The sequence below is a fragment of the Chlorocebus sabaeus genome, chromosome 22 (genome assembly GCF_047675955.1).
Source record: "Chlorocebus sabaeus isolate Y175 chromosome 22, mChlSab1.0.hap1, whole genome shotgun sequence".
NCBI lineage: Eukaryota > Metazoa > Chordata > Mammalia > Primates > Cercopithecidae > Chlorocebus > Chlorocebus sabaeus.
The window spans coordinates 9981827-10001776 of NC_132925.1; the positions used below are offsets into that span (position 1 = coordinate 9981827).

Below are 19950 nucleotides of genomic sequence, written 5' to 3' on the forward strand. Positions count from 1 at the left end.
GCTTACAAAAATTGTATGGTTCAAATACCACAGCATTTTCTAGTTCTAAAGATCTAGGCCAATAGTGAGTGGTCTCAAATTGTGAATGCTATCAAATACCAAAATATATTTTCTCAAGAAAAATGAAAACGCTAATGTGACAAACACCCAGGGAAATACTGTGTTTTGAAGAAGGAAACAGAATATTCACAAACGTTTATTTTTAGAGGATGGAGAGGAAATATTTTGTCTCTATAAGGCTCTTGAAAATGTGTATTAGAATTTTGTAGTTAATTAATTTTGATGGCTATCTGTTAACAGTCTTCTCTCATAAAACTACCATACCAAACATAGAAATACTAGGGTGTAGAAACTGAAATTCTATTACTGAAAAACTTTCTTCAAATAGTGACACAGTTTCCAGATTTATTGCATAGGTTCTGTTTGCATTTCTATTCGAAAACTCCATTTACTCTGGTTTCAGTAAAAATTCAGTCCAGGCTGAAACTTGGTATACAAAATAGGAGCTCTGGAGCAGTAGTTGTTTTTACCAATTTTCCAGAAGATTGATTTAGATTGTTTTATGTTGTATGACTGTAAAAGAACAAAACAGAAAAAGATTCACTTGTTTGATATTTTATTCCGTCTATAACACAGATCTTATTTTTTTTCCCCTGGCGATTTGTACTATTACAAATGACACACACTGATTTTAATATATCCAGTAAGATTGTATGGAGCTACCAACAAATAAAATAACATTTTGATAATAAGACTGGTTAGATTTCTTTCATCTTGCCTCTTTTGCAATATCTAGTGGCGTATTTTCATCATACAGCTCAAGATACAAAGTATAACATCTGACAAGTGTTAAGTCTTAGACTTATGACCTTTTTGTAAGCTTTACTATAGTTTATTTGACTTAGTTTTCCTTTCTGATTTATTAGGGTACAGATCTAATTAGCAGAAAAATTATTCTAGTATATAAAAAACGAAGTTGTCCTCACTGAAGCTTCAAATTCTTGTCCGGATTCTGATCCTTGGGGGAAGTAGAGATTTCACCTGAAAAAAACAGGTCTGGCAGATTGCATGAGTCAGTCCTGTTAGTGACCAGCTTTGGAGAAAACAATAGGAGTAAAGCAGAGTAAGCATTAGCAGAGGTCTAGGTGGACAATGTGCAGAGAGCAAGCCTGTTGCAGAAGTCTAGAAGTAGCAGTGTTTGGGTAACCTTAAAGAACAAAGTTAGAAACAGAGGAAGTAGTCTACTCTCAGGCAACAGAGAGCAAAATAAAATTCCATATTGCTTCGAAGGCCTTATGGGTAGAGTTTTTTTTTTGTTTTGTTTTGTTTTTTTTTGAGACGGAGTCTCGCTCTGTCGCCCAGGCTGGAGTGCAGTGGCGGGATCTCAGCTCCCTGCGAGCTCCGCCTCCCGGGTTTACGCCATTCTCCTGCCTGGGTAGTTTTTAAGTACATCTTCCCATAGGTAACACTTGGCTTATTGTACTGACACATCTACACTTTCTGTAGGAATTAAGTGGGATTCTTGGGTGGAGAGCACGCGCACTGAGGCTAAGGGAATTGAAGGCTGACACCCTGTGGTTGCTGAAATCCTACCACATCAGTGACAGGGAATTTAGGTTAGGAAATGAAACTTACTGGTTGGAGATTAAATACATTTAAAACGTTTTAAATGTGTGCAATGTTTGCCTTGGCTAAAGCTTATGAGTGTAAAATGTTATACTTTTAAGGCATTAATTATATTAACATTGAGCATTTATGTAGCCAAGGGATACTTGAAGTGATTTCTATCATCCTGATGTAGGTTTTCCTTTAGTACTTGTCCATAAAATATAATGAATTATAATGATAAAAAATCACACAGTATAAAATATTCACTTAATACATGGAATTTTCTAAAATGTTATTAATACAATTGTAGAATATTATATGCTGAAGATTAATAATCCATATATTCAATTTAATCTAATAAATTACTAATGGGTATCAATATGTACCATGACATGTGTGAGGCCTTGAAAAAAGTCCAAAAAGGTATATCATAACCCCAATTTGGGGAAGTTTCATGTCCAATGGGTGAACTAGAAAAAAATGTAAGAAATGTTGCATTTTAATGTCCTCTTAAAAGTGACTCACAATGAAATATAATTTTTCAATCATGATTTAAGCATTCTAAAATGTGACATGAATTATTACTCACTAGAAATCAATTTAAAGATACTTTTTAAAGTTTCCAGCAAGGAGTATGTGATCAACTTTATAAATATAACACTTAAGGAAAGAAAACTATTAATGCAAGTATTCACAAATTGCTAGCAGCTTCTTGAATAAATAATGCTACATAAATTAAACAGTACTATTCTTACTAAGTTAATTTGATCTGAAACTAATTAATATACAACTTACTAAATATGCTGGTACCTTTTGTTAGGAATGGGCATAAAATGTGTCTAAAATCCTCCAATTAATTGTCTTTGGCATTTTTATTTTATTCAGCATGAATCCAAAATACACATTTGTATGATTGATGAACCATTTGAAACCAATGGTGTATTGGAAAAATCATTTTATCCAGAATTAAGTACCATTTAATATCATTTTACGCATTGGTCATATAGTAGAGTGTTATACGCAGCCAAGATGAAATCTTTCAGAATTTAGAGTTTTGAACTGTTAAATTACCTCACCGGTGGGTAGCAGGCAACTAAATGGCTGTTAGGGCATGACCTCAAAGTGGTCTACTTAACCCATTAGCTTATTTTTAGTCTCTCTGATATGCGAATAATGATCTTTTTTTCTTTTATTACACATGCTCATTTCTTTTATTCTTTATTCGATCCTAGTTTAATGTTTTAAAATATTTTTAAATAAAATGTTTGCATTTTTAATTTATTATTGAAAAGGACATTTAGGTAATGATTTATATTCTGTATCCTCAAAGGGAAACATTTTTTAAAAGATTGAATTTATTTCTGCTGACAATATTACAATTCTTTATTTAGATTCACTATATATTTGGGAACTGCTACACAAAAAAGTTAAATGATATGAATGGTCACTGATTAACTATGGCCTTTTGTGTTTTGGGAAACCGTAAGGTAAAATGAAAATATTTTCAAAGTTCACTCATCCAGTAGTTCAGGATCATTTTCCAGTGAACTGTCACTTACTTTAAAAAATTTTTGTAGCATGATATTTCTAGCTCTTTTATACTCAATAGTGTCTAAATGGAACATTTTTTTTTCTTCTGTTTTTTTTTTCTTTTTTTTTTTTTTTTTGCTTCTGTCCCATGGGGGATCCTGTGGAGAGATATTGAAGAGGACTTCCTAGTTCAGCTCTTTTTCACTCTGTTCTTATCACATGTAGACAGAGTTTAGCTCTCAGTTTCAATTCAATAGCTACTCGCTGAATGAATGCCTACTGTGTATATAGCTATAGCTCAGGGTGCTGAAATAGTGAAACAAGGTTCCTCCTCACAGGGAACCCATTGAGTTATAGTATATTCCTCTTTGGACTATTACAGGTTTTTTCCATATTCTTTTGTACTTGAAATGCTGTTTTAAAGTGAACTGTATATGACATCATAAGTGTTTGTGAATTTGAAAAGATTAACAGTGTGGATGTAGGATTTACTTAAAATATTCAGTTCATGGAAAATCGTGTTACACAGCTGTAGTGTTTAGCCAATAAACTATTAAGAAAATGTACACAATAAATAATCCATGTAGTAATTTTGGCAGTTTCTTGGTTCTTAAGAATGTGTTATCCATTTTAAAATATAGATTCATATATTTCAGATCTAAAATTCTAAACCACGTTCTTTATACTTTCATTGTGATGTAGCACTGTGATGTCTATGAGTTTTACCTCATAGACAACTGAGATATATTTAAGTAACTTGCTCAAGTTAATATGATTAACCTCTAATGAAACTTACATAAAACTTCATATGTTCCACTTTTCAGAGCCTAGTTTTTAATTAGTCAAGGCTGGTAATAATCATATAAATAACTGAAAGTATGTGATTTGGTAAGTTGAACTGATTGAAACATTTCAGACACTAAAATATCTAGTTTATCCTCAGGATTCTAAACCCCAAATAATTTTAAAATGTCACTGTAGATGTATTTTAAGTCACTTTACATTCTACATGATATCATTCAATTCTCATCATAATCCAAAGAGGGAAGGAATCAGAAGTTATTATCACCAGAAACTGACCTCACACAAGCGTCTGGAGCCAAGTCTTTTGATTTCAAATCAGTACCTTTAGCCTTACTCAGTGAAAATGGTTTAAATATGAAAGTCTGATATTCGTATGTTTTGAGCAATTCAATTTAACTTTAGTGGTTATACAGGTTCCAAAATACAGTCTGGCTAAAATAGAGTTAAATTCCTTTTGTCAGGATTCACTGAGAATTGTAAGCGCTGTCTGTGTCAATGGAACCTGTGTTAGGGAAAATGAAATTGAACACAGGAGGTGGGTAACATGTTCTATCCATACAGTATCATGGCAGGAATTTGAGATTTTTCCTTTTGGTGACCTCTTAAAAAATGTGTGAACAAAATACATGAGTATATATAATATACATATATATTTAATATATATGTACACATATAAATAAAATTATAAAATTATATATAAGTACATATACTCATATAAGATAAATATTTAAGTGAATAAATCATTGTTTTGAAAAGGGGTTGATATAGCATGAGTTCCTATTGTGAGAATAACAAATTTGTGCCCTACTATTTTCCTCTGGCAGCTAAACAAGGCATCTATATCATGGCATGTAGGAGATAGAGTATGAAATAGAAATTTTTTTTAGGTGTGCTGTATCTAAATACAGTCACAAGCACAGACCTGCTTTATTTTTCATGTTCAGTATAAATCAATTTTAAAAATATTTGCAATATATATCTTCCTAAACAATTAGAGTTCACAAAGAATGACAGCAAAGGGGATACAATCATTTAAGTATTTATGATTTGAGTGTGTGGGAGGATGATTTTTTAAAGATATTTAGAATCACGAAGATTTAGAATTTTCCCAAAGGTTATATATTTTATAATTATCTGCTCCTCTCACAAAGCATATAGGGAAGGTGCAGGTAATTTAAAAATATATGTCATTTGGGATCACCCTCTTGTGTAGTAAATGTGTACATTGAATTTTAAGCTTTGATATCCTAACTGTTCCCCGTACTCCGTCAAATGTGAATTAAAATTTTTTAATCAATTTTTTTGTAGATTTATATGCAGTTGTAAGAAATAATACAGAGAGCTCTTGTGTACCCTTCACCCAAGAAACAGCTGTAAAGCTATGAAACAACATCACAGTGAGGAAACTGACACTGATACAGTTCAATAGTCTTATTTGGTTTTCATCAGTTTTACATGTATTTGTTTTTGTGTTCATATGTGTAAGAGTGTGTGTATATATGTTTACTTCTAGACAATGTTATTACATGTGTAGATTCATGTATCCATCACTTCAATCAAGAGACAAAACAGTTCCAGAACCACAGAGATCCCTTCTTCCTCTCAGAGCCACACCCATGTCCCTCTACTCTCCATCGCCCCCTGCCATCCCTAGCCCTTGGCAACCAAACTCTGTTCTCTACCTCTATAATTTTGTTATCTCAAAACATCATATAAATGGATTCCATCTTTATTTATAGAGTTTTTGAGTGTATTCTTTATATGCCTTTCTTAGTGGTTGCTCTGGGTATTGCAATTAACAGATGTAATTTACACAGTCTACTAGTAGCAACATTTTACCACTTCAAGTATGGAAACTTTACTTCCACTAGGTATCTTTGCCCTATCCACTTTTTTTCTTGTCTTGAATATTCCTTCTCGAATAATGGTGGACATTATCAAAGTTATACTTTTTGTTTTAATAATCACATACTTGAAAAAAACTCAGAAAAAGGGTAGTCTATTCTATTTTCTCATATTTTGCTATTATTTTTGTTCCTTCTTGGTGCTTCAATATTTCCTCTTATTACTAATTCTTTTATGTTTGAAAAACTTTAATTTTTCTTTAAGGCAGTCCTGCTAGAGGCAAATTATCTGTTTTTCTTTCTTCTAAGAACATATGTATTTCATCTTGATTCCTAAAGGATAGTGTTACTGGTTAAGAAATCATAGTTGACAGCTCTTTTCTTTCAGGAGTTGAAAAACGCACCACTTCCTCTGGCCTCCATGATTTGAAATGGGAAATGTATTGTATTTGAATTTGTATTCTCTTGCAGGTAATAAGCCATTCTCTTGGGCTCCTTTCAAGAAGTTTGTCCAGTTTTCGTCTAGTTTTCACAGTAGAGTTCACTCTCCTGTGAGAAGTGCCCCCATTCATCTGACAGGAGGTGGAACTCAGGCAGTAATGCTTGTTTTCAGAAGTTTCCTTTTGATGTATCTCGACATACAGTTCTTTGGGTTTTTCCTACTTGGGTTTCACTCAGCTTCTTGATTGATTCTGTATCTTCCTGACTTTTGCCAAATATGGAATGTTTTCAACCATTATTTCTTTGAATACAACTTTTCAAAGTGGTGCTCTTTTTTCCCACTCTCTTTCGTCCCACTCTCTTTCTTCTTTCTTTCTGGGGCTCTAATGATACCACTGACGGATATTTGGTATTGTCTCACAGGTCCCTGGGGCTCTGTTCTTTCCTATCTTTTCTTTCTATCCTTCTATTTTCTCTCAGCTGTTCAGATTGGGTGAATTAAATTTCTCTGTCTTTAAATTAACAGATTCTATCCTCTGTTATTTTCACTGTATTATAGAGCAAATCCAATTAGTTTTTATATTGGCTTTTATATTTTTATTTCTATAACATCCTTTTTTAATAACATTTTGCATGCTAAGGTTTTATGTTTTTTTCAGTTGTGCCAAGATAATTAGTAATTGCTTATTAAAGTAATTTTATAATGGCTTCTTCAAATTTTTGTCAAAAATTTCAATATTTGATTCATCTCAGTATAAGCATCTGTTGATCATTTTTTCTCATTCAGTTATGATTTTCCTGGTGTTTATTATGACTAGTAAGTTTTTTAAATTATTATATGCTGAGCATTTTGGTTATTATGTTAAGAGACTCTGGATGCTAATTAAATTTATTCTCAGAAGCAGTTGCTAGTCCTAGCTTTCAATTATGGGCTGTGGTTCTAATGAGAATTTAATTTTTAGGGACTTTGTGCTACTATTTGGACACGTTGATTTATCTAATTCTACTGGAGACCACACTGATCTCTTCTGGACCACCTAAGGGACAAGAGGAGATTCCCCAGGCTAAGCTGTAGTGGTCTAGGGGAGGTAAAATATGCTCTAGCTCAGTGGTCCCCAACCCTTTTGCCACCAGGAACCGGTTTTGTGGAAGACAATTTTTCCATGGATGGTGGGCGGTGTGTGTGGAGGATGGTTTTGGGATGAAGTTGTTTGACCTCAAATCGTCAGGCATTAGTTAGATTCTCACAAGGAGCACGCAACCTAGATGCCTCATATGCAGAGTTCACAACAGGGTTCACTCTCCTATGAGAAGTGCCCTTGCTGATGTGACAGGAGGCAGAGCTCAAGCAGTCATGCTGGCTAGCTCATGAGTCACCCCCTGCTGGGTGACCTGGTTCCTAACAGGCTGCAAACTGGAACTGGCCCATGGCCTAGGGGTTGCGTACCCCTGCTCTAGCTAATGAAAAGAGGATTACTTCCAGGGCTCTGTACTTGTTGTAGAGACATCCCGTCCCTGTGTATACCCTCCTGCCTCACTTTCCACACACACTACTAGAGCTGCTTATCTGTTCAGTACCTCCAGATGGCAAGGGGAAGTCTTAGGCACCCTGGAAAAGCAGGTCACTTTCCCTAGCTGTTTGCTCTTAGTAAGGCTCCTACTTCATTCCCCTTGCAGGTAACCCAGTCTCTCCTGATATTGGTGGATGGATTCTCATTTGACCAGCAATAAAAAATGAGTCTACCTAGACTAACTTCTGTTTCTAGGTTGTGGTTGGGAGAAGCTGGGTCTGGATCATCTTTTACTGGTGTTTGGGAAGCTACTGGGATTTTCCTTGGGTGCTGGTGTCTTTGACTGGTCCTCCTCACTCTTTCTACCATTTAGAGTATACTTTTTTTTTTGCCGCTTGCTTAATTCCAGATTTTACAGCTCTACTTAGTGGAGCACATAACGATAAACTTTTTAATGCTTTTTTCCTCCCCCAAAATGAGTCAAGTGAAGCGTAATTCAGCAAGATGCTAAAATATCTTCTGTGAAAATGAGTGTCTTGTGATAGAAAAGGTGATTCAGACGAAAGACTACATTAACATACAGTACAGCAGAGGCACCAACCAATCAGAGCAAATTTAAAAGTCAGGTAGTTTACAGGTGCCTTTCTGCTCAGTATCAGCTCAAGTTTAAATAGTTCAAGTTCCTGTACCGCAGAGAGCTTTTAATATGCTAAAATTTTTGTTGTTGCCTTGGAGGGCCTGCCTCAGTCACAGTTTACCAAATTTATCTGTCCATAGAAGTGAACCCACTTTGTTTATAGTTTTTCTTGGCACTGGTATTCTATGAAAGATTTGCAGAGGAAAGCTATGTTTATCAACATCAGTATCTACCTCATCTAAAGTATTGTATTAGATGTAATCATGTAATTATAAAGTGATTTCTGAAAACATTAAGGAGCACCTAATTCTACTTTGATTTTTAAATATCTGATAAAATATTTCAATGTATTTAAACTTTCTTTTAAACTGTTCCAAGAAGTAAGATTTCAATGTATGGCCAAAGAAAACATTTATTGTATTGTGTTGAAAATATATAGTCTAAAAATACTGACTTTGTCTGATGTTCTTATTTACATTTTCATTATTTTCTCTTTCCAGCTTTAAGAGACAATAGGATTGAGCTGGTTCGCGCTTCCTGGCATGAATTGAGTATTAGTGTCAGTGATGTGTCTCTCTCTGATGAAGGACAGTACACTTGTTCTTTATTTACGATGCCTGTCAAAACTTCCAAGGCCTATCTCACCGTTCTGGGTAAGTGCAAGGGACTAACACCATGTAATCACACAACCAGAGTGATATATATTGCTACAGCAACATAATTCAATACAAAAATGTATTTCAAAGACTATATGAACAGATATGGTTTAATCCTTTCTCTGCTATATTTTAACAAAGGCATTTTAAAATCATTCAGTCCCTTTCTGCATTTTATAAAGGGACAAAGACAGAGAGATTCAAAAACATATATGACTGCTAGAAGACACACGGCTATTTTGTTTCTTAGCCAGCAATAGACACCGGTTCTCTTGATTCCAGCTAATTTTTTTCATCACATAATCTATATGTTGTATATATTCTGATCTTTTCCAAAATGACACAATACTGAGCATAATGAGTTCACCTTGTATTCTATACTATGCTCCTTTATTTGATCATGTGAGTCACCTGATAAGGGCCTTTCTCGCGAACTTGTGGCTCTCAGATATGACCTGCTTGTGTATTTAGTGCATTTAAATGACCCTGATATTTCCATGTGCCTTCTCTCCTTTTAAAATTCTATTTTCTAGATTCCTAAATGAAGTACCTAATGTCGCTTGAGCTTGCAGCTTGTAGTTTCTTTGTGTTTTTATTCTCTAAATATTGGGCCATTTTCCCAAAGGTGAAAGTGACACAGAAAAAGCAATACATTCATAGAGATTCTGAGGAAATAACGTTGCAGCTCCGAGCTCTCTGTGATTCCACAGACGTCAGTGCCCCAATCAGCTGAAATTGCTGCAGTTCATTGAAACACACCTGTGTACTGAACAAGTTAGAGGAATTTAAAGATTGATTTTTTTTTTCCCCTAAGCTTGCCCTCCTCTTTAGATAGAAAAAGGCACAATGTTGCATTTAAAAGGACTAACACATGCTGTTCTTTTGGGTGGGAATATTAAAGCTAATCCAGCTAGTGAATTGGTTTTGTGCATAGGATATAAAACATATTTCTTTGCAAGTCACACTGGGACTATTTTATAAAAATCTTCACAAGTTTGCCATTAAAGACAAAATATACCCACTAAAATGGAGGATTTCAGGATAACAACTGCATAAGGTTAATGTATTGTTCTGTAGAGAGCCAATTTGAAACTCAAAGAATAGATGACTGATGAATTCAGTTTATTAAATGGTGATGTGGCAGAGATTTTTAAAAAAGAAAGCAGGTAATATGTAGGTGAAGATAAAAAAATGTTAAGAGGAGTTATGTTAATTTTTCATGCATCTTTGTGGTTACTGTGTTACCGTTGTTTAATTTGTACTTCTCATATTGGTGCTTTCCAATATTCCTTTTTTTGTTTTTCTGAGACGGAGTCCAACTCTGTAGCCTGACTGGAGTGCATTGGCGTCATCTCAGCTCACTGCAACCTCTGCCTCCTGCGTTCAAGCGATTCTCCTGCCTCAGCCTTCTGAACAGTTGGGATTACAGGCGCCCACCACCACACCGGCTAATTTTTTTTTTTTTTTTTTTTGGTGTTTTTAGTAGAGATGGAGTTTCACCATGTTGGCCAGGATGGTCTCAATCTCTTGACCTCGGTCTCCCAAAGTGTTGGGATTATAGGCGTGAGCCACCGTGCCTGGCCACAAAATACACAGAGGATAATATTCTTTTTAAGCTTTAAGAACTATGAAATCAAGAAAGAAAGAAGCAAAAGTTAAATTGTAATTTGGTAAGGGATAGAGAAATCTGTTTGTGGGTTTTTTCCTTCAATGCAGTCTACCTTTTAAAATCTCTACACTAGTAAATTGTAAAGTATATTGAATGATTGTTTTTAAGATTTACACACAGGTATTTTCACAGGTAAAATTTTACAATTGAGGCCAGGCACAGTGGCTCAGACCTGTAATCCCAGCACTTTGGGAGGCCGAGGCTGGTGGATCACTTGAGGTCAGGTGTTTGAGACCAGCCTGGCCAACATGATGAAATCCCGTCTCTACTAAAAAGTACAAAAATTAGGCTGGGCACGGTGGCTGACGCCTGTAATCCCAGCTCTTTGGGAGGCTGAGGTGGGTGGATCATGAGGTGAGGAGTTCGAGATCAACCTGGTCAACATGGTGAAACCCCATCTCTACTAAACGTACAAAAATTAGCCAGGTGTGGTGGCACCCACCTGTAATCCCAGCTACTTGGGAGGCTGAGGCAGAATTGCTTGAACCTGGTAGGTAGGGATTGCAGTGAACAGAGATTGCACCACTGCACTCCAGCCTGGGTTCAGAGCAAGACTCTATCTAAAAAAAAAGAAAAAAAATTATTCTGGCATGGTAGCACACACCTGTAATCCCAGCTACTTGGGAGGCTGAGGCAGGAGAATCACTTGAACTCAAGACGCGAAGGTTGCAGTGAGCTGAGATCAAGCCAGTCCACTCCAACCTGGACAACAGCGTGAGACTCTGTCTCACAAAAAAAAAAAAAAGAAAAGAAAAGAAAAATTACAATTTAATCTAAAAAACTACTTTGAGCTATATGCGTCTTACATACTTTCTTGATTTTCTTGATACTATGTATGTATATATCTGTACACATATACATGTGTATGGATATGTATATACATTTATGTGTATGCACATGTATATACATTTGTGTGTATGCATATAGACATATACAACTATGTATGTATACACACACACGAAGCAGTTTATTACATAGTAGTTCGTTAACTTGATTGAGAACTTCTTGTCAATTAACCATCCAGTTCAGTTTCATGTGTGAAAGTAATAGACATAATAACAAATCAGCCCTGAAGATTGTTGCTCACTTCATCATTTGCTTAAATTTCAGGTGTTCCTGAAAAGCCTCAGATTAGTGGATTCTCATCACCAGTTATGGAGGGTGACTTGATGCAGCTGACTTGCAAAACATCTGGTAGTAAACCTGCAGCTGATATCAGATGGTTCAAAAATGACAAAGAGATTAAAGGTAAAGAATAGAAAAATGAAAATCAGAATTAATGTGCTGAAACCAGTATGGCATGTTAGGAAAAAGTCATTTTACATTATTTTTCAAACCATAGTATCTCTTACAGATTACGCATCATTTCAACCAGATTTACTCATTCTTAAGTGAGGTAATTTTACAAGATATATTAATATATAAGTATAATCCCTGTGTGCCTCATTTTCCTCTTCTGTAAAATAGGTTTAAAAATAATATACACCTTATGGAAAAGTTGAGGGAATAATTCAGTTAATATATGAAGAAACGCATAGATTCATATTTCACAATAATAAGCAATTAGCACATATTAGATATTATTTCAGAACTCACATATAATATTTAAGTTAAAGACAGAGAAGCTGTATAAATTATTTCTTCAACTTTGTTTTGGGAATTACAGGGTTCTGAGAATAAAACTGGTTAAATATCAATTAATTTGATTCCTGTTAATTCTGATGAAAGGCAAAAATGTGTACTTGTCTAAATAAAAGTGCATACTTTAAATTCTTTATACACCTAAATTTAAACTCCCTCTCTCTCTGTCTCTCTCACATACACACACACACACACACACACACACACACAAATGAAACATACGTTCTTTAGGAGGGGAATAAGTTTATAAGGGTGATGGCTTAGTATTTAAATATAAGAATTGTTTATGATGATTATTAAAACATAATTCCTATGCCATTGTAATATGTATTATTTTCAACATTATCTTCTATGAGACAGGTTTATGCAAACCATTCTGCTTATTTTAAAATGTTTTTTATCTATTTATTTTTAAGAGATAGGGTCTTGCTCTGTCACCCAAGCTGGAATGCAGTGGAATGATCATAGCTCACTGTAGCTCGCACTCCTAGACTCCAGTGATTTTCCCGCCTCAGCCTCCTGAGTAGTTGGGACTACAGGCGTGCATGACCATGCTTGGTTAACTTGTTTTATTTTTTGTAGAAATCATGCTACAAAATCATGCTATGTTGCCCAGGCTGGTCTCGAACTCCTGGGCTAAAGTGACCCTCCTGCCTCAGCCTCTTAAAGTGCTAGGATTGCAGGTGTGAGCCACCATGCTCAGACGTTCTGATTATTTTAACCTATAATTGTGATACCTTATATCACACTAATTAATTCTTCGTAATGGGCGTGCAGGCTTAGCAGATAACATTGCCTATATTACCGAGAAATTATGATTATAATCCACACAATTGTTTTTATCAGTTTCCTATTTTAATTACTCTTTCTCTGCATATTTTTTTCCAAGAAAAGGTCCTTATCCATAATTTTACCCTGATGACTACCCTTGCCTTAGTATTTCTAATAAATATACATTATTGGATTACATTTTGAGAAATGCCAGTCCCAAGACACAAGTTAGACGTCTTATTATGCTAAATTAAATTTCAGGTTACTATGTAACCTGATTCTTGAATTCTGTCAAGGCTTGGTAACATCCATTCTAATTTTGCCTCTAGGATATGTTAGTCTAGGCATTTCTGGACTTGGTTAGATCTCTCTTTAATGGATGTTCCACACTGCTTCCAGAGTTATCTTACTACAACAAGAATCTGATCCAGACACTTTTCTGCTGAAGCATTTCTAATGGAAAGCCCTAAACTTTCGAATAAGTTTAAAATCTGCTTTCTGTAGCCTGTAAGAATTCTCCAGGCAGTGAACTCTTACACATCACATATTTCCTTTTGTGTGAAGGTCTTGGCTTGCACTAAAATGCACTTCTTATGTACAATCCTTCAATGAATTATTTTATTACCTGTATGTTTTTTCTTCCTAAATTCTGACACAATTAGTTAATTCATTTGTTGTTTACTTAGTTCTCACATTGTTAGTATTTTGTTTATGTTCCAAGGATTTGCCTCTCTTGTATCCTCAAGGAGGTCATACACTTTCACATATTAAGTACCTCACTAGTATTGATTGATTGTTTTTCACACTGTAGCTGCATGACAAACCCATGATATACTCAGACATTTATAAAGGAAGTGAATTTTTGACAAAACTGGCCTCTGTTTTAAATGCCAAACAGATTTAATCATACACTGGGCAGGAGGGGAAAGATTTTTGCTCATATGAAGAAATATGAAAAGTTTAATCTTGTAAACAACATATTTTAAAATCATCTGAACCAAGATCAGAACAACAATGAAGACAGAAATAGGTACAGAATCAGAACATGGTTCTATGCTGTATTGAAAACTTGTGAAGATCCCATTTTTTTCTATGCTCTTCAATGCACTGCCATTTACAGAGCATTTATCTTTACACTTGCATCTATCTATCTGTCTATCTGTGTATCTATCTATCTAATCTTGTAATTCTTTAGCAGGTTTACATCATTTGTCTCCCTAACTAGATGGTGAACTTTCTGAGTGGCATATATTTTATATTTGTAAGTGTATATGTAAATACAGTTAGGTAAAGACTACTGCACAAAGTGAATATTCACTATAGTTGCTTTTCTGGATATGCTAAGCAAAATGTCACTCTTCCGTCTTTTAGCAAACCCTCCTCATTTAAAGGAGTAATCCACCTTATCCGGCGCTATTTTCTCTTTTCAGAGATAAAAATTTGACTTCCTATTACCATCTAACTGTTTTTAGTATAATATCACTTGACACGTTTTAAAAAGACACTCCCTAGCGTAAAATAAGGCAAACGGAAAAGACAGGCTAATCAAATTGAATTCAATTCAATTCAATACAAAATTGTTAAAATGCCTCTCAATTTCACCGTATTCTATGGTGCATTGGTGAAGATGCAAATGAAGAAACCAAGAACCTTGACCTGTAGCTGCTTACGATGTCTTTGGGGTTATCAAACATGTTATGGAGAATATTTTCCTAAAAATAGACACGTTTGTACGAATCTTTATCTTTTCTCTATCACTACCTAACATATTAATTTTATATCCAAGTTTCTGGGTAAAAGTCACTTGAAAGGTCTAGTTTATGGAATTTGTTCATACTTGATTATAGAACAGTGGTTCTGAAGCTATAGCCATTAAGTACAGGGCATCATCAAGTACAGGGTTTGCTGAATCTCAGATTATCAGGCCTTGATCCAAGATTTTCTGGTGGAGCAGGCCCACGGGGAAGCCTGAAAATGTGCGTGTTTACCATTGTGTTAAATGTGTGAGTGATGTTGACCTCCTGTTTCAGAATCACATTAGTATGAAGAATATAAAATGAGGAGTATCAGTAAACTATACAGAAGTCCTGCCTCTGTCTCTGAGCTTTATTTTTCTCCTTTGCTAAATAAGGATAATAATGGTTGCCTCAAAGTGCTTTTGCAAGAATTCCGTATAAAACAATATGAATGAAGTATTTTCAGAGTATAAGGAATCACTGAATACATTTTAGCTGTTATTATCATTATCATTGTAATTCTTATTTTCAGGAAATCATGATGAGTTGTACCAATTCCTAAATTAGTCCTAGAAATATAAGCAAATAAAACAAAAATATTCCTCCCAGGCTTTCACAATTGAGAAAGAGATATAAAAACATAAGATGTAACAGACACAGATACATGAACTGGCTACAGTTTTCTGCAGAAGTAGCAGGTATCAGCCCTACTTTGTGGGAGAGGTTAAGGCTCAACAGTTCATTTATGGAAGCAGGCACTCAGTAAATATCTGCCTATTGAGTAAATGTGTCTTAAACAATGTATAAACCAAACAGTGACTGAGGCAAGTCTCAGTCAATTTAGAGGTTTATTTTGCCAAGGTTGAGGACGCGCCCAAGAAAATAACACAAATCACAGAAGCATCTGTGGTCTATGCCTTTTCCAAAAAGGGGTTTAAAGACTTCAACATTTAAAGGGGAAAGAGCAAGCAGGAGGGGAATAAGACGGGGGAAAAGGGGTTTGGGGGAAGGGTAGACAGGGAGGCAAGTGGTTACATTCTTGTGAGAGTTTGATTATCTCTCAGTTCATCTACATTTTACATGAGAGAGAGTACAGGAAAAGTAAATTATGCATTTGTCTCTCAGTCAATCTACATTTTACATAAGATAACTATGTGAATAGATGAAGTAGAGGAAGGAGTCAATTATGCACTGGTCTGGGGTAGGCAGAGGTCAGTCAATCTACATTTTACATAAGATAACTATGTGAATAGATGAAGCGGAGGAAGGAGTCAGTTATGCACTGGTCTGGGGCAGGCAGAGGGATTGTTTCTGGTCTTTCTCTGTCTCATACCTGTGAAGTAAAGCTGGTAATTTGCATTGTCATGGTTAGATTTTATAGAACTCTGTTTTAGGGCTAGTTTATAGGGATGGCATGTATTCTGATAGATTATCAGACCCAGAAGTAATTTCCTTGTCAGCAATTTTGGAGAGAGACCATTTGGGGAGATACATGGCCTTCTGTTATTGTGAGGCTATGACATAGGTTTGTGAAATTGTAGCTATCATTCTGTGAAAAAAAAAGAAAAGCTTTTTTTTTTTTTTTCATTTCTGAGATCCCAAGCTTAACTTTCCCTTTGGCACAGTGATTTTGGGATCCTGAGATTCCTATTTTCTTTCACAAAGGAGTGGAATTCATCATATGTGTTTGGGACAAAAGTAGGTGGTAGGACACTTTGAAGAAATGAATTTCATATATCTATGCAGAGTAACAGCATGTGATTGAAATAACTCTGAAACTTTATGTGTGGTATAGGCATGAGAAGTAAACAAAGAGGCAGGGTTCAGTTATGTCATGAAAGAGCTTTTATTCCAGATTAAGGTTTTGAAATTTATTCTATAGGCAATAGTGAAGCTTTTTTTTAATAAGCTTTAAAAAGTAAAATGAAACAATCATAATTTCATCCAACTCTGTTTTTTATCCCCTCTATGTGAGTTTTACTCAGAAATCCCTTTGGTGCCTCTGGGCAGAGCTGCATCCAAAACCACAGGTAGTTTCACTGCAGCCTTTAATCTTCTGCATAGCAAGAAAGTGAATATCTGCCATTTAGTGTGAGAAAAGATGTGCATTGCCTTCCTAAGTCTGTCAGCTCCCTGAGAGCTTATATTTACATTAAACTTGTCATTCCATGTATAAGTTTAGTTCTGTGCAGTTTGAGGATTTACTATTACAAAACTTTGAGATCTTTTCTACGTAAGTAGCTTTTACATTAATGCATTAGGCAGCATTCTATGATAACCCTTAATTATCCACACCCTTGTATCAACCCTTCCCCTAGTGTGTAGGAGATAATTGTGAATATGATGCGATATGATTGTCTCTAATATGTTACCTTATATTACAAAATGGGTTTTGCAGACATCACTGTGGGTCCCTTTTGAGTTCATCAAAGGGAGATTATCAAGGATGGGTCTCATACAACGAGGCAAGTTCTTTAAGAAGGGGTACATTTTAAGAATGTACCTTCTTATTTCTTAAAGTCAGAGATACATTCTTTTCCTGGCCTAGAAGAAAACAAACAGCTGTGTTGTGAATTGCTTATGGGTGCCATGTGGCAAAGAACTATGGGTGACCTCTAGGTGCTGAAAGCAGTCCCAGGTGACAGTTAGTGAGAACATAGGGACATCAGACATGTAGTCTCAAGGTAATGAATTTAGTAACAATCAGAGAGCTTGAAGAGGACCCCAACTCAGATTGAAATTAAAGCCCCAGCTAATATCTTTATTTAGCCAAGTAACACTGAGCAAAGGCCAAGATTAAACCATACCTTGACCCCTCACTCACAGAAACCATGAGATAATAAATATGTATTGCTTTAAGTCATTAAACTTACAGTAATTTGTTACACAGCAATAACAGGAAACTGAGATCTAGAGAGACAGAATATTTTTTCATGGTCACACATCTAGCAGTTTTGGGGGAAGTCTGAAGACTAGCTTATTAGTTAAGAGGCATTGCAAGCCCGAGCTGGTAAGTACCTAAACTAATGGATGACAATGGAATTCTTTACAAATAAATGGTTCTGAAAGAGAAGATAATTTTCAAGTGAACTTGGTGAATGATCTGGACAGATGGAGTAAAAGCAAGCATTAAGATTATAAAATTCAGGTGCCTAAATCACTTGGATAATGAATGTTTGCTCATTAAGAAAATGAGAGGCAGTAGGAGAAATTAATACACACACAAATTATAATATGTTCATGATATGGATTGGCTATGTCCCCACCCAAATCTCATCTTGAATTCTAGCTCCCATAATCCCCATGTGTCGTGGGAAGGACCTGGTGGGAGGCATTTGAATCATGGGGGTGGGTTTTTCCCATGCTGTTCCCGTGATAGTGAATAAGTCTCATGAGATCTGATGGTTTTATAAAGGCAGTTCCCTCCCCTGCACGTGCTCTGTTGCCTGCCACCATGTAAGACATGCCTTTGCTCTTCCTTTGCCTTCCTCCACGATAGTGAGGCCTCCCCAGCCATGTGGAATTGTGAGTCCATTAACCCTCTTTTTCTTTATAAATTACTCATCTCAGGTATGTCTTTATTAGCAGCATGAGACAGACTAATATACTAATGAGATGCTGCTGTAAAGTTACCCAAAAGTGTGGAGGTGACACTGAAACTGGGTAATAGGCAGAGAGATAGGGACAGCTTGGAGGTATCAGAAGAAGATAGGAAAATGTGGGAAAGTTTGGACTTGCCTAGAGACTTGGAGGGCTCAGAAAGCAGGAAGATGTGGGAAACTTTGGAACTTCCTAGAGACTTATTGAATGGCTTTGATCAAAACGCTGATAGTGATATGGACAACAAAGTTCAGCCTCAGGTGGTCCCAGAGGGAGAAGAGAAACTTGTTGGGAACTGGAGTAAAGGTCACCTTTGCCATGGTGGCATTTTGCCCCTGCCATAGAGATCTGTGGAACATTGAACTTGAGAGAGATAATTTAGAGTATATGGCAGAAGAAATTTCTGAGTGGTAAAACATTCAAGAGAAAGCAGAGCATAAAAGTTGGGAAAATTTGCAGGCTGATGATGCAGTAGAAAAGAAAACCCCATTTTCTGGGGAGAAATTCAAGTGGACTGCAAAAATTTGCATAAGTAATGAGGAGCCAAATGTTAATCACCAAAACAATGAAGAAAATGTCTCCAGGGCATGTAAGAGACCTTCAGGGCAGCCCCTCCCTTCACAGGCCCAGAGGCCTAGGAGGGAAAAATGGTTTCCTGGGCCAGGTCTAGGGACTTCTGCTGTGTGCAGCCTCTGGACCTGGTGCCTTGCATCCCAGCTGCTTCAGCTCCAGCTATGGCTAAAAGGGGCCTACATACAGCTCAGGCTGCAGCTTCAGAGGGTGTAAGACCCAAGTCTTGGTGGCTTCACCATGGTGTTGAGCTTGTGGGTGCACAAAAGTCAAGAATTGAGGTTCTGGAACCTCTGCCTAGATTTCAGAGGATGTATGGAAATGCCTGGAGGTTAAAGCAGAAGTTCGCTGCCAAGGTAGGGCCCTAATGGAGAACCTCTGCTAGGGCAATGTGGAAGGAAAATTGGAATCATAACCCCCACAGAGAGTCACAACTGAGGCATTGCCTAGTGGAGCTGTGAGAAGAGGGCCACTGTCCTCCAGACCCAAGCATGGTAGATCCACTGACAGCTTGAAGCCTGTACCTGGAATAGCTGCAGACACTCAATGTCTGCTGTGAATGCAGCTGGCAGGGAGGCTGTACCCTACATAGCCTTGGGAATGAGCTGCCCCAGGCCATGGAAGCCCACTTCTCACATCAATGTGACCTGGATGTAGGAGCCCACCTCTTGCATCAGTGTGACCCGGATGTGAGACATAGGGTCAAAGGAGATCATTTCAGAGCTTTAAGATTTGGCTGCCCCACTGGATTGTGAAATTGCACAGGGCCTGTAGATCCTTCATTTTGGCCAATTTCTCCCATTTGGAACAGGAATATTTACCCAATAACTATATCCTCATTGTATCTAAGAAGTAACTAACTTGCATTTGATTTTACAGGCTTATAGGCAGAAGGGACTAGCCTTGTCTTGAGACTTTAGACTGTGGACTTT

At 36.4% G+C, this 19950-nt stretch overlaps 1 protein-coding gene across 4 annotated transcripts in view; it reads left to right on the top strand.

Annotated features, from left to right (window-relative positions):
* CADM2 (cell adhesion molecule 2) overlaps positions 1 to 19950 on the top strand; it is a 1085741-nt gene that overhangs the window by 898667 nt on the left and 167124 nt on the right. For all 4 annotated transcript variants that reach the window (XM_007986176.3, XM_038002402.2, XM_038002403.2 and 1 more), the window contains 2 exons: positions 8876 to 9028; positions 11811 to 11948. In XM_007986176.3, coding sequence (XP_007984367.1) covers positions 8876 to 9028; positions 11811 to 11948 — 291 coding nt within the window. The remainder of the gene's footprint in view (positions 1 to 8875; positions 9029 to 11810; positions 11949 to 19950) is intronic.